Source organism: Macadamia integrifolia, chromosome 11 (assembly GCF_013358625.1).
Source record: "Macadamia integrifolia cultivar HAES 741 chromosome 11, SCU_Mint_v3, whole genome shotgun sequence".
Taxonomy (NCBI): domain Eukaryota; kingdom Viridiplantae; phylum Streptophyta; class Magnoliopsida; order Proteales; family Proteaceae; genus Macadamia; species Macadamia integrifolia.
Window position 1 is genome coordinate 30,301,526 of NC_056567.1, and position 13,451 is coordinate 30,314,976.

At 37.5% G+C, this 13,451-nt stretch overlaps 1 protein-coding gene across 3 annotated transcripts; it reads left to right on the forward strand.

Moving 5' to 3' along the window:
• Window positions 1-10,579: 10,579 nt before the first annotated feature.
• Window positions 10,580-12,443, forward strand: LOC122093529. Of its 3 annotated transcripts, XM_042663880.1 has the most exons (3): window positions 10,580-10,791; window positions 10,902-11,476; window positions 11,514-12,443. In XM_042663880.1, exon 3 carries the CDS (start codon window positions 11,602-11,604, stop codon window positions 12,169-12,171), a length of 570 nt encoding a protein of 189 aa, XP_042519814.1. In that variant the 5' UTR covers window positions 10,580-10,791; window positions 10,902-11,476; window positions 11,514-11,601; the 3' UTR covers window positions 12,172-12,443. The 3 variants fall into 3 exon arrangements, with proteins under 3 accessions (XP_042519814.1, XP_042519813.1, XP_042519812.1); XM_042663879.1 differs by having other exon boundaries at window positions 10,892-12,443; XM_042663878.1 differs by having other exon boundaries at window positions 10,902-12,443.
• The last annotated feature ends 1,008 nt before the right edge of the window (window positions 12,444-13,451 follow it).

The window sequence follows — 13,451 nt, forward strand, 5'->3', positions numbered from 1 at the left end:
CTGCTGCTCTAGCTAATTGTCCACCCTTTCCAAGTGTGATTTCTATGTTATGTATGGCCGTGCCTGAAGGCATATCGGTTGAAGTAGATTCTTCGTTTTGATCAATCAAAACCCCTTCCCAAACTGTACAAGCTTCTTCCAAAGCATAGATGAGGATTGTCAGCTAGTAAGAGATCTGGGATCAAAACGGTGGTGTGGCAGAACAGTGCTATTCAGCCTGCAGAATAGAAATTATGAGAATATATGGCAGAACATTGCTATTGGTAATAGGAGAACAGTTTATCGTTTGTTCGCCATGTGGCAAATTTGGAGGGCTTGGACACTGGGGTGTCGGGTTTGGTCAGTTTCAATTTGGCCTAATCAATCTCCATTAATTTGAGGTCTTGCATTGTTTCTAATCATTTAAATAATTGGGTTTCCTAGGTTAAGGCATGAACATATTTCTATTTGATCGGTCAATTATCACTAGTCCATAATCGAGCTTAGAAATAGGCTAATCTGCTATAAACAGTTGGTTGACAGTGTCGTTAGTCTCAATCAGGTTACTACTAAACGCCGATATCAATCAGTTAGTAATCGGGCTAGGCCCAACACCAGGCCATTACTAACCGGTCAGGCCGCCTGATTGGGCCAGCATTTGACACCCCTACGTGGACCCATTTCATATATCAAAATTCAGAAGGAAAACAATACTGAATGTGCTTTGAAATAAGTTATCACTGAATTATAAAAATGTTGAATCATTGTGATGGAATCTATGACATTTTCAAGTCTTTTTTTTCTTTTCAAAATTTAAATAATTAAATCAACAAAATAAAGCAGGTTTTATTATTAGTGCCTCAATATGATTTTTTATAATAGAAAATAAATAGTATAAAATAGAAATTCCATTATCTTCATAATATGCATATCATGTAAAACAAAACAGATTTCAAAAAAAAAAAAAAAAAAATGAATAAGAGATGCACAAAATCACCATGCATTAAAAACATGAATTTGTTATGAATAACAGATATACAAAATAACCATGCATTGTTGGCATAAAATTTGTTTGTAACAACTAGTTTCCCTAAACTATGTATTCACCATGCATAACTTTTCATTTTGTCTTTCTCAAGCCGGATGTGTCTTTTCAGTATAATAATAAAGAAAGTAAGATAATGAAACATCAAATGACAAAATTGAAGCATTGGAGGAAACCAATCATAGAATTTTGGGAAAATCCTTAGAATTAAATCGTTAAGTCACGAACACTAGGATAGCCTAGTGGTGATAGCTTCGGCTTGTGGAGCCGACACTCAGGGGAGGAGGTTGTGGGATCTAACCCTATCGTACGCATTGTGTGAGTGTGTGTGTGTGTGTGTGTTTCTCATTTATTCTGTACCCACCTGTGGATTACCCAGATGGTTAGGGCGAACTGAGGATTTTGTGGATTAGGCACATGGTCTTAGGCTTGATTTTCCCAGCTGTGCATCTCCGATTTAAGTGGAAATCATGGCAGTGGCTTGCTGTGCTAGTTTCCCCGAGGATTAATTGAGGTGCGAATAAGCTGGCTGTTGGTGTACGGTGTCTTGTATGTCGCCATATTTTAATCCAGAGAGTATTGGTGTAGCGCCTCGATAGCCAGGACGACGGTCTTGCTAGCCGATTAGCGGGCCGTGGGGGTTGAAAGGGGGCAGGAGGCCCCCTGCATAGCGGGGGGTGTAGTGGGGCACAACCCCCAGCTCAAATTTTTTTATTTAAGGGCAGTTGTGTACTTTTCGAATTAGGATTTCTCGCTATAAATTTGTAGCGATAGTTTATTTCTCTGTAATGCAAGTAATACTGAGAGGTGTGAGGACGAGTGCTATAACCCTATTCTCTATTGATAGTGAAGCAATATCTCATCTCACCAGGGACATAGGCAATCTTGCTGAACCTCGTTAATCTATGTACATTGATTGTTCTTATTTTTCTATTATCTTCAGCATCGTTTTAGGGTTGTGTTTTTACAAATTGATATCAGAGCTCTAGGCTTCCGTTTTCTAGGGTTTACTATCACTATGGGAAGAACAATTTCACTCTCTGACGTCAAAAGATGAAGGATCTTCTGATACAATAGGATTTGATGAAAACGTTGTTGGGGAAATCAAAAAAATCTGTAAAAATTATTGATGAAGATTAAGAAGAGATGGAGAAAAATACAATAAGTGCTATTTGATTGAATCTTTCTGATGATGCCCTACAATATGTTGTGAATATCGAATCTGTACCGTAATTACAGGCGAAACTTGAGAGCATCTATATGACAAAGTCTTTAACGAACAAGTTGTTCATGAAGAAGCAATTGTATTCTCTACAGATGGAGGAAGGTACGGATCTATTAGAGCATCTTAATATGTTTAATCAGATCGTAAGTAAACTTATAAACCTGGAGGTTAAGATCGAGGATGAAGACAAGGCGTTACTGTTGCTGTCGTCGCTCTCAGAATCATATGATCACCTAATAACAATTCTCTTATACGGGAAGGAGACCTTTGAGATGGATGGAGTCGTGACTACCCTCATGTCCAATGATACAAGGAAGAAGTCCAGTAGTATGAAATCTCAAGGAGGAGATCTTTTCAGAGGTGACAAGGAGTAGAAAAGAGGGAGATCAAATCATAAGGGGTATGGGAAGAGTCGATTGAAATCAAAAGGGACAAAAACAAATGTCTCTTGTTACTATTGCAAGAAGAAATGTAGTCTGAAGAGAGAGTACTTAAAGAGGAAGGCAGACTTGAAGAAGAAAGGTGTAGATAAGGCATTTGAGAAAGCTAGTATGGCTGACAATTCAAATGGAGATGATGGAGATATACTTTCGATATCATCAGGTAAGAATCAACCTTCTGATTCTTAGATTTTAGATTCTAGATGTTCATATCATGTGTCCACGTAAGGATTGGTTTGATACATATCAACCATATAATGGTGGGTCTGTCCTAATGGGGAATGATGTTGTGTGCATGACCATTAGGATAGACACTATCAAAATCAAGATGTTTGATGAGATAGTAAAAACTTTAGTAGATGTGAGACATGTACTAGAATTAAGGAAAAACTTAGTATCTTTAGAGGTACATGACTCAAATGGCTACAAGTACATAGCAGAAGGTGGAGTTCTCAAAGTTATTAAGGGTGTCATGGTTGTCAAGAAAAGACAGCTAACTGGAAACCTATACAGACTCATAGGGAGTATAGTTATAGATTGAGCATCTATAACTACAGATGTAGGATCTAATACAGATGATACCTTTTTGTGGCATATGTAGTTATGACATATGGGAAAAAAAGGATTGATAGAGTTTCATAAAAGAAAACTGTTGAAGGGAGTGAAAACTTATAAACTGAACTTCTGCAAGTATTGTGTGTTCAGAAAACAGTGCAAGGTTAGTTTCAAAACTGCAAAACATAAGAATAAAATGGTGCTTGATTATGTACACAGCAATGTATAGGGTCCTTCAACAACAGATCTACTTCATAAGAGTAAAGGGGCAGAATACTTCGTGACCTTTGTTGATGATTACTCAAGGAAAGTCTGAATCTACTTCATAAAGCATAAAAGTGAGGTGTTCACTAAATTTAAGGAATAGAAGGCTGAGGTAGAAAGGAAAAAATGAAAGAAAATTAAGTACTTGAGAACAGATAATGGAGGGAAGTACATGTACAAGTCATTTCTAGAATTGTGCAAAGCTGAAGGGATTACACTTCACTTCACGGTTCCAAAGAGATTATAGTAAAATAGTGTAGCTGAAAGGATGAATAGAACACTTCTAGAAAGATCTCAGAGTATGAGGCTGAATGTAGGGTTGAGCAAGAGATTTTGGGCAGAAGCAGTGAATATAACATGTTTCCTCATCAACAGATCTCCATCAAAGGCGATTGATTGTAAAATTCTCGAAGAGGTATGGACAGGAAAATCAGTAGATTATTTTATTCTAAAAATATTTATTGTCCAGCTTATGCACATGTTGAGATTGAGCAGCGTTCCAAGTTAGACTCAAAGTCTAACCAGTGTATCTTTCTTGGTTTTAAAAAAGACGTAAAAGGATTCAAGTTGTGGGATCCAAGTTCACAGAAAGTTGTGGTTAGCAGGGATGTTGTGTTTGATGAGTCTTATATGGTGAAATCAAATTGTAATTCACAAACAGTTGGTGAAAATAAAGAAGGTTCTACTGTGCAGGTGGAGTTAGGTGAGTCAGAAACAACAAGAGAGAATGAGTCATCCAATGACTTACCAGGATAACAGAAAGCAATAAAAATTTTCTATACTGTGGCAAAGTGTAGAGGAAGCGTACTCACAAAGCACTTGTGAGATACGGGTTTTAGGACATGGTTTCCTATGCCCTCACTGTAGGTGCAGGTGATCCATCTTCCTACCATGATGCTTGGAATGATGCACAACATGATAAATGGATGGCAGCTATGATGGAGGAAATGGAGTCTCTACAGAAGAACATGACTTGAAAAATTATGGAAAAACCTAAGGAAAGAAAAATCATTAGGTGTAAATGGATCTTTCATAAGAAAGAGACAACATTTGAGAAGGAGCATGAAAGGTATAAGGCCAGATTTGTAGCTAAGGGCTATGCACAGAAGGAGGGGATAGACTACAATGAAATATTCTTTCCAGTTGTGAAACACACTTCGATCAGGGTACTGCTTGCTTTGGTGGCCATGTATGATTTAGAGCTTGAATAGCTTAATGTGAAGACTGCATTTCTTCATGGTGACTTGGAAGAACAAATTTATATGGAGCATCCTGAAGGTTTCAAGGTGTAGGGAAAGGAAGATCATGTTTGTCTGCTTAAGAGGTCGCTTTATGGTCTTAAGCAATCTCCTAGGCAGTGGTTCAAGCGTGTTGATTCCCACATGATGAAGATTGGTTACACAAGAAGTGAGTATGATAGTTGTGTTTATTATAAAGTGTCAAGTGATAAATTCCATTATTTTGTTGATGCTTTATGTTAATGATATGCTCATTATTGCAAAGAACAAACATGATTTGTTGAGTGTTGAATTTGAGATGAAAGATCTTGGTGCTGCTAAGAAGATCCTTGACATAGAATCCTTAGAGATAGAAACGTAGGTAAACTTTAGGTAACTTAGAAGAGGTATATTGAAAAAGTATTAGAGTGTTTTAATATAGAAAAGGTCAAGCCGGTTAGCACTCCATTAGCCAGCCACTTCAAGTTATCTGAGAAGGAATGCCTTACAACACATGAGGAGGTAGAACATATGTCTTAGGTCCCCTGTGCTAGCGCAGTTAGGAGTCTCATGTATGCTATGGTTTGTAGTAGGCTAGATTTATCTCATGCAGTCAATGTTGTTAGCAAATACATGAATAATCTAGGGAAGGAGCATTGGAATGCAATTAAGTAGATCTTCAGATATTTGAACAAGACTAAAGATACATGTGTTATGTTCAGTAGTAAAGGAAGTTTCACAGAATTGGCGGGTTATGTTGATTCTGACTATGCTGGTGATTTAGACAAGAGGAGGTCTACTACAGGGTATGTATTTATATTGACTGGTGGACCTATATCATGGAGGACGATGCTTCAGCCTACAGTCGCATTGTCCACTACAGAGACAGAGTACATGGCGACAGTTGAGGCTACCAAGGAAGGAGTCTGGTTGGTTGGATTGGTTCGTGAGTTGGGGTTAGAGCAAGGATGTACAATGTTACTTTGTGATAGTCAGAGTGCCATACATCTTGCAAAGAATCAGGTGTTTCATGTAAGGATAAAGCATATTGATGTGAGATTTCACAAGATCAGAGACCTTGTGTCAGAAGGTAGTATTCACTTGAGAAAAATTCATACAGATCTCAATCCTGCAGATATGTTTACCATGCTAGTTACTACAAAGAAGTTCGAGTCCTATTTGAACTTGATTAATATTACTCATTGTTGAAGTTGAGGGACGCACCAAACAGGTGCGGGTTTGTACTTCTGTTGAGGTACGGGGATGAAGACGTCTATAGGTTATCTTTATAGGAGACTTGACAGAATTCAAGCTAAGGTGGATATTGTTGGTGTATGATGTCTTGTATTCCATCACAGTTTAATCCAGAGAGTACTGGTGCAACGCCTTGATAGGCAGGATGACGGTCCCGCTAGTCGGTTAGGGTTTTTTGCTGTAAATTTGTAGTGAAGGTTTATTTCTTTGTAATGCAAGCAATACTGAGAGGTGTGAGGACGAACGTTGTAATCCTATTTTCTATTGATAGTGAAGCATGATCTCATCTCACCGGGAATGTAGACAATCTTACCAAACCTCGTAAATCTGTGTGCATTGTTTGTTCTTCTTTTTCCATTATCTTTTGCATCGTTTTAAGATTGCATTTCTACACTGGTCCGAACATCTTGGTTAACAAATAAATAAATAAATAAATCGTTAAGTGAGTATGTCAAGAGGCTTGTTTTATCTAAATGGCCAAACTATCCTTATGAGTATGTAAACTCTCTCTCTCTCTCTCTCTCTATGGCAAGAACACATTTTTTACTTTCCAAAGCTCTAAGATGAAAACCCTCTTTTCCCATTTGTGTTCTTTCTTTATCTTTCTAGTCTTCCAGTCATATCCAACCAATGACGAAGAAAACAGAGTTTGTTTCAATAATTAGAACCCACTCAAGAAGATGACGAAAATCCCTTCCTCTATAAACGTGTCCATCTTCATCTTTGTCTTTGTCCTTCACAATGGCCTCGGTTCTGCCTCTACTATCGCCATCAGTTACAACACTAGACTGTTTGCGGAATTCTCGCAGAAACTCTTCCCAAAGAATCAAATGTTAAAGAGGAGGTCAAAGTCTAGGGGTTTCAATTCGTGGCCTGACCCAACTAAATCGATCAGGACCGATCGTTTATAGATCATCCTGGTTTGGACCGTTTATTAAACGTGTCAAGCTTGAGTCCGGCCTATTTACAAACGATGGGTCTCGATTTTGCTACTTGGACCATTGGGCACCCGATCGAGACCGATCGAATAACACCCGATCGAGACCGGCCTATTGTACACCTGCCTGGCCCGACCCGACCCGACCCTTTAATGATTGTAGAATACCTATTTTACCCTCAAAATTAAAGAGTAAAAACTAAAAATTAAAGACATATTCACATTTTAAATAATGGTTATATTTGGTATCATTTATTGATTTATTGTCATTTTTTGGGCTTGCATCAGTGGGCTGGAGTATAAGAGCATATTTTAAAGAGGGCTCATTTAAAAACCGTTTAAAACCCATTTAACATTAAATATGCCCGTAGCCCGGTTAAGGCCCGACTAAAGCCCAATTAAGGTAGCCCGATTATAGCCCAAGGTAGGCCGATCGACTGAATATAAAGCATACCATGCCCTCAATAACAAAGCCCAATTAGTTAAATGGGCAGATACAGTGCAGCCTTTGAAAGTCTTCAAGCCCCATTAAGCCCGATCGAAACCAGACTGGCTCGACCGATTGACACCCCTAGGTCAGAAGATTTCGATCATTCCCAATGTATCTTTTGAAGTTATCTCCGATGGTCAGAATTACTTCAAGCTGTGGTAAAACTTAAGGGCCTGTTTGATCACGTTTCAAGAAACGCGTTTCTGTCGTTTCCAGAAACAGCAGAAACGGAGCAAAAAGCGTTTGATAAAAATGTTTCGTTTCACTTATTTTTAGAAATAGAAATAGAAATTTTTACTTATTTATGGTTCAAGAAACGACCCAGGCGAAACAAGTTCAACTTGTTTCGTTGTTTCTGGAAACGACTTGTGGCAATTTTTTCACTGGTTACCATCGATTTCTAAAAACATGACTTATCAAACACCTTCAATTCCGTTTCTATTTCTAGAAACGGAAATTTATGTTTCTGCCGTTTCTTGAAACAGAAACGATGGAAACGTTATCAAACGAGCCCTAAGAGTCTGATTTGATAAGAGAATTAAAAATATAATAAAAATAATGAATAAGGTGTTACAGACACAGAGGCGTGAAAGGACCACCTTGCTGCTCTTGGGGGCGCGCCCTGTGTCAGAGGCAAGGGAGCTCTCAAACACCTGCCCAACTGAAAATACCAACTAGGTTGAATTGGACATTACCAGTAAAGTTCATATTCAACAATGAAATGGAAAATTGAGATTAATCAACAGGGGTTGATCTATTTTTTTTTTTTTTTTGGGTAAAAGGGATTGATCTGATGGATAGATCAGAAACCCAAGTTGAGTGATCTAATAGATGATGATTGTCTGCTAGTAAGAGATCTAAGGTCAAAACAGTGGTGTGGTAGAAAAGTGCTATTGGCATTAGGAGAACAGTAGAGAGATCTGAATTTAACTAATTAAATTCAGGTTTCAGAATAGAAATTATGAGATTTTTAAGGTCTTAATTTTTTTTTTCAAAAATTAAATAATAAAATCATCAACAAAATAAAGCAGGTTTTATTATTAGTGCCTTAATATGATTTTTTTTATAATAGAAAATAAATAGTATAAAATAGGAATTTCATTATCTCATAAGATGTATATCATGTAAAATTAAACAGATTTAAAAAAAAAAATTATGAATAAGAGATACACAAAATCACCATGCATTAAAAACATGCATTTGTTATGAATAATAGATACACCAAATCACCATGCATTGTTGGTATAAATTTATTTCTAACAACTCCTTGCCCTAAACTATGTACTAATCATTCATAATTTTTCATTTTGCCTTTCTAATGCTGGGTGTGTCTTTTTAGAATAATAATAAAAGAAGTAAGATAATGAAACATCAAATGACAAAATTGAAGCATTGGAGGAAACCAATCATAGAATTTTATCACTGCAGTTGAGGAACGCACTTATAGAAGTTTATCACTGCAGAGATTTTACTTTCAAACAAATTCAAATTAGCCAAGGAAAGTAACCCTAAATCTGCATTATATACTTCACACATTCAAATCACAGAACTATAATTTGATTTCGATGCCTCTTGAGAGAGAGAGATAGAGAGAGTAAGAGAGTTGATTATTACCTTCGTGCATACAGATTGAAAAAAATATTCTCCGGCGGTAGATCTGTGCCATCTTCGCAGACGGTGGCTGGAAACGAAGAAGAAGAGCGGTTGTCGGTGAGTAGGGAGCTTCGTGCGAATTAGGGCAGTGAGAGAGAGAGAACAAGGAGCAAGGAGCAGGGAGCTTCATTGGTTTTTTTTCTTGGTGGAAGCAAGGAGCTTCGTTGTGAGTTAGGGCAGAGAGGGAGAGAGAGAGGTAATGGGATAGAAATCTCTCCCGTTTTAATTCAAAATGTGAATCGGTTTGGTTTGAATACCTGGTACTGGTTCGGTTTAAGTTGGAGAACCACAATTTTGGGTTGTTACAATGGAGGATTAATCTAAGCCGTTCAATCCGGAATGTCCACCTGTTGACCTCTGCAGGGGTATTGCACAAGATGGGAATTGCAGACAATTTTTATCCAATCAGATCAGATCAATTGAGAGATGGCTGAGTTGAGAACCTTGACAGATGACTTGAGATTACATGAGGAATTGGGCTTATCTAATTTTTATATTAATTCTAACTCTTTCTTAATTGTGAAGTTAATTATTCAAAGATCTTGTAATTTGACAAGTTACTGGTATTGATTCCAGGAAGTTATCAATATCTGCAATTCTCTGAGAGCTTGCATTTCATTTTTATTTCAAGAAAGCAATTGAACAACGGATTGGTTAGGTAATTTTTCATCTGACTCTACAATAAATTTGATTTTCTACGGTGATGATTTTGGTGATGATCCATTTCCTAGGCGATCTTAGTTGTGTCATTTGAGAGGACAAAGTTGGTTTACTAATCTTTATAATGCAATAGTTCTTTTATAGGTGTTTTCTTTTGAGTTTTGAGATTGATAAAATGACTTGTTTCTCTTGGGTTCGGATAAGGCAGGTTATGTTCCCTCTTACCTTTTGATTATCAATTTCATTTTTAATATATTTTGAGGGAAGGATAAAGCGCTATTATCAAGCTTTAGAATGCAATCTTTCATCTTTTGGAGGTTTTTCTTTTAGGTTTTGCGAGTGTAAGAGTGATTTGTATCTCATGAGTTGAGTAAGGCGATCTTAGATAATATTCGGGTTAAAAAAAAAAAAATCAAGGGGCTATCCCGAATCCAGATGATAGAAGAGCTAAATAAAAAAAAAGACCAGATCGATCTGCATCGATGAATTTTGTGAAAAAATACGATCAATCTGGATCGATTAGTTTTACCCTTATTTTTAATAAGAATATATATTTTTTACTATTTTACCCCTAAATTGATACTAATAATCGATATATATATATATATATATATTGATCAAGTATAATATCGATCTCAGTCGATAATAATCCAAATATCCAATATAACGATATGACTGATTCAATAACAATACTTAAACTGTCCGATAAATTCGATATGGTACCATCTGATACCGATACCTAAAACCAGGAGTCTCCATATCCACGAGAGATGGGAGAATGCATGGGACCCAAATGGCACACCATAGTATTTGGCCCTTCATTCCCCACTTGTCAAAGCATCTCACTCTTACCAGTTACCACCACTTATTCCTTTGGTCACAGATTTTCTATATTTTTTTAAGAATCCCAATTCTCTGCCTTTGACTGAACCATCGTTACACTTTTGAGCGCCGACCAAAAGCGCTCACAGCCTCACTTAGCTCTGTGAGTAGAGACTCCATAGCTTCTTTCTTATCCATGATTATGGCTTAAATTCAAGACAGAAGGTCAAGATTTGTCACCATTTAAGAGGTATATTATTAATCTGTTCTTCACCTCTACCTCTATTCCTTTCTCTCTTTTGATGCTATTTGGATTTCTTCTGGTTTTCTCACTTTTCATTGGGGAAAAGAGTCGTGCAGGTTTTGCTTGCTTTAGTGGATAAAGGGCGATCTGCGATACTGGTCAGACTACCAATCCGAGTCCTCCACCTTTGTATCAGTCTTCGTCTCTGAAGAATTTTTAATTTGAGAACGGTGAAACACCCCATCGAAACTTGAAAGAATAAGAAAGCTGGGTTCTTGTCAAATCAAGGATTTCTAGAGGAGCGTAGCTTCTGTTCTTAGTGACTGCTTTTTAATCTCACCCCATTCTAGTTTCGGTTTCCATAGGATTTTGAGCTTTTTAGTATATCCACCTTAACTGAAACCCAGAAACCCAGAAACCCTTTGAAGCTTGAAGTTTTCCAAGGTAAGGGGAGAATAGAGGAAGAGGTATTGGGTTACTCAAATCATCTTTTTCTATCTTTTATTCTCTTCTATTGTCGATTCCGTGGGATACCCGTTTAAGAAATCAGTCCAAATTACTTGAAAGTGGTGATTTCTGGGGGATTTCAATCCGGGAAAGGCAGATTCGGGGTTCCCTAAATCACTTTTTCCCTTTGTGCAGCACTACTTTAGATGCTTCTTTGAAAAGCTCCCACTTAGACTCCCTCTCTCTCTCTCTCTCTCTCTCTCTCTCTCTTTCTTGTTAATATTGCAGAGAACAACCAAACCCATCTCCATAGCCAGTTTTTCATTTGGAAACACACCTTCTCTTTTTGGGCCTTTAGAAGGGTCAGACATGGCTGGTAGGTATAACTTTCTCAACACTGGTAGTGTTGGGAGATCAATCAGAGATGAAGATTTTGAAGAAGAAGATGTTTGGTCGGTTACGGTGGACATAAACAAATCCACTGCGAAGATTAGAAAACCCACGCAGGATAAGTCCTCAGTTTCTTCTACTCCAACTGTAAGGCGCCTACCAACTGCTTCAAGAATGATTCCAAGAGCTAACAATTCATCTGAGTCTCAAGAGGTTAAGGTTATGCAGCAATCATCAGCACCTGTAAACATACCAGACTGGTCTAAGATTTATCGGAAGAATCCAAGGAAGGAAGCAGATGATAGCTATATTGGTGGTTTTGGTGGAGCTTCTGTACGTTATGGTGGGGGATTCAGTGGAATTATTGGAGATGATGATGATGATGACGATGATGATGTTATCCCACCCCATGAATGGATTTCTAAGAAGCTGGCGATGTCTCAGATTTCTTCTTTCTCTGTGTGTGAAGGTGTGGGGAGGACACTGAAAGGGAGAGATCTCAGCAAAGTAAGAGATGCTGTTCTTACCCGAACTGGCTTCATAGAATAACAACCCACCTTCAGTTTCTTCCATGCCATGAATTGTTCTTTTTTTTTTTTTTTGGGGGGGGGGGGTATTGGGAGATCATATCTGGATGAAATTAAGAAATTAAGAAATAGTGAAAAAGATTGTGTAAGTGGAAGCGCCATAGAATTGAGAGATTGTGATTTGAGTGGATGATATGTAATGGTTGTCGGTGCGTTCCTGTGGGGTATGGTGGGCAACCCTTGAAATTTTGTTTTCGCCATTGATAAATTGGATGAACCTTTGTCTTGGATTTCCTTTCCGTGTTATTACTGCTGGATATGATACATGAGGTTAGCATTTGCGTTAATTTAATGCAAGATCTCTCTCTCTCTCTCTCTCTCTCTCTCTCTGGCTTTCCTTTTCTTGTTTCTGTTTCAGGGCAGTATTCTGGAGGGAAATAATGTTATGAAATCTTGCTTTGGTAATGTCGAGTAAAAACTATTTCTGGATTAAAAAAACAAATGAATGGAAAGTGTTCTTTGTCTGAAAGCGTGGCGCCTATGTCAGCACTTTTTTTTTTTTTTTTTCTCTCTCTCCCCTCATCTAATAGGGTTAGAGGTTATTTCAGAGGATAGGAAGAGAGGGAGAGAATCGTGACAGCATTGACAAAAGGCACGTTTGTAAATAGAAAACATTTCCCCATTAACGCACTTCTATAAAATACTTAAACCATGATGTCAATATTAGTAGGATTTTTGAATTACTTCGTAAAAATAGTATTATGCCAATTATACTCGGCACGTGGTAATTTTATAACAGTCAATAATAACAAAAAGGGTAACTATGTTTTGTCCGAGAGTGGCCCCTGCACTCAGACATAGAGGCACACTCTATTAGGAGGGATATCATGGTCATTATGTGTCCTTGTGTACGTAGTGTAGGACTGCTCTAAAAATGTCATCCTTAATAAATGTTTATTTTTCTCGTGATAGAATTTTTTTCATCATTTTCAGTGAGGGAAAAGGTAGATCATTTAACTGTTTTGTCCATTTTTTGCAATTCTATAATGTTACATACATGGCAGTTTTTATTTGCATTCATATGTCATAATAATTCAAAAAAATTCATTAAATCCTATATGAATTCTATCCACCATCTTTTGTGGAATCTTCAAGTGTTCTTATACAAGCCTCTCCCGTTCTGAAAGCCATCAATCGCTCTTAGAACTAAGCACATTTTCAATCCTAATGCCACTCTAGTTGATGCGATAGTTCTTGCTCCGGATTGATCCTATTGATTTCACAAAGTCTCAGAACTAAATT

Bases quoted from the DNA above. Each gene is read 5' to 3' on its own strand.
- LOC122093529 (XM_042663879.1), top strand. From the start codon at position 11,602: ATGGCTGGTAGGTATAACTTTCTCAACACTGGTAGTGTTGGGAGATCA.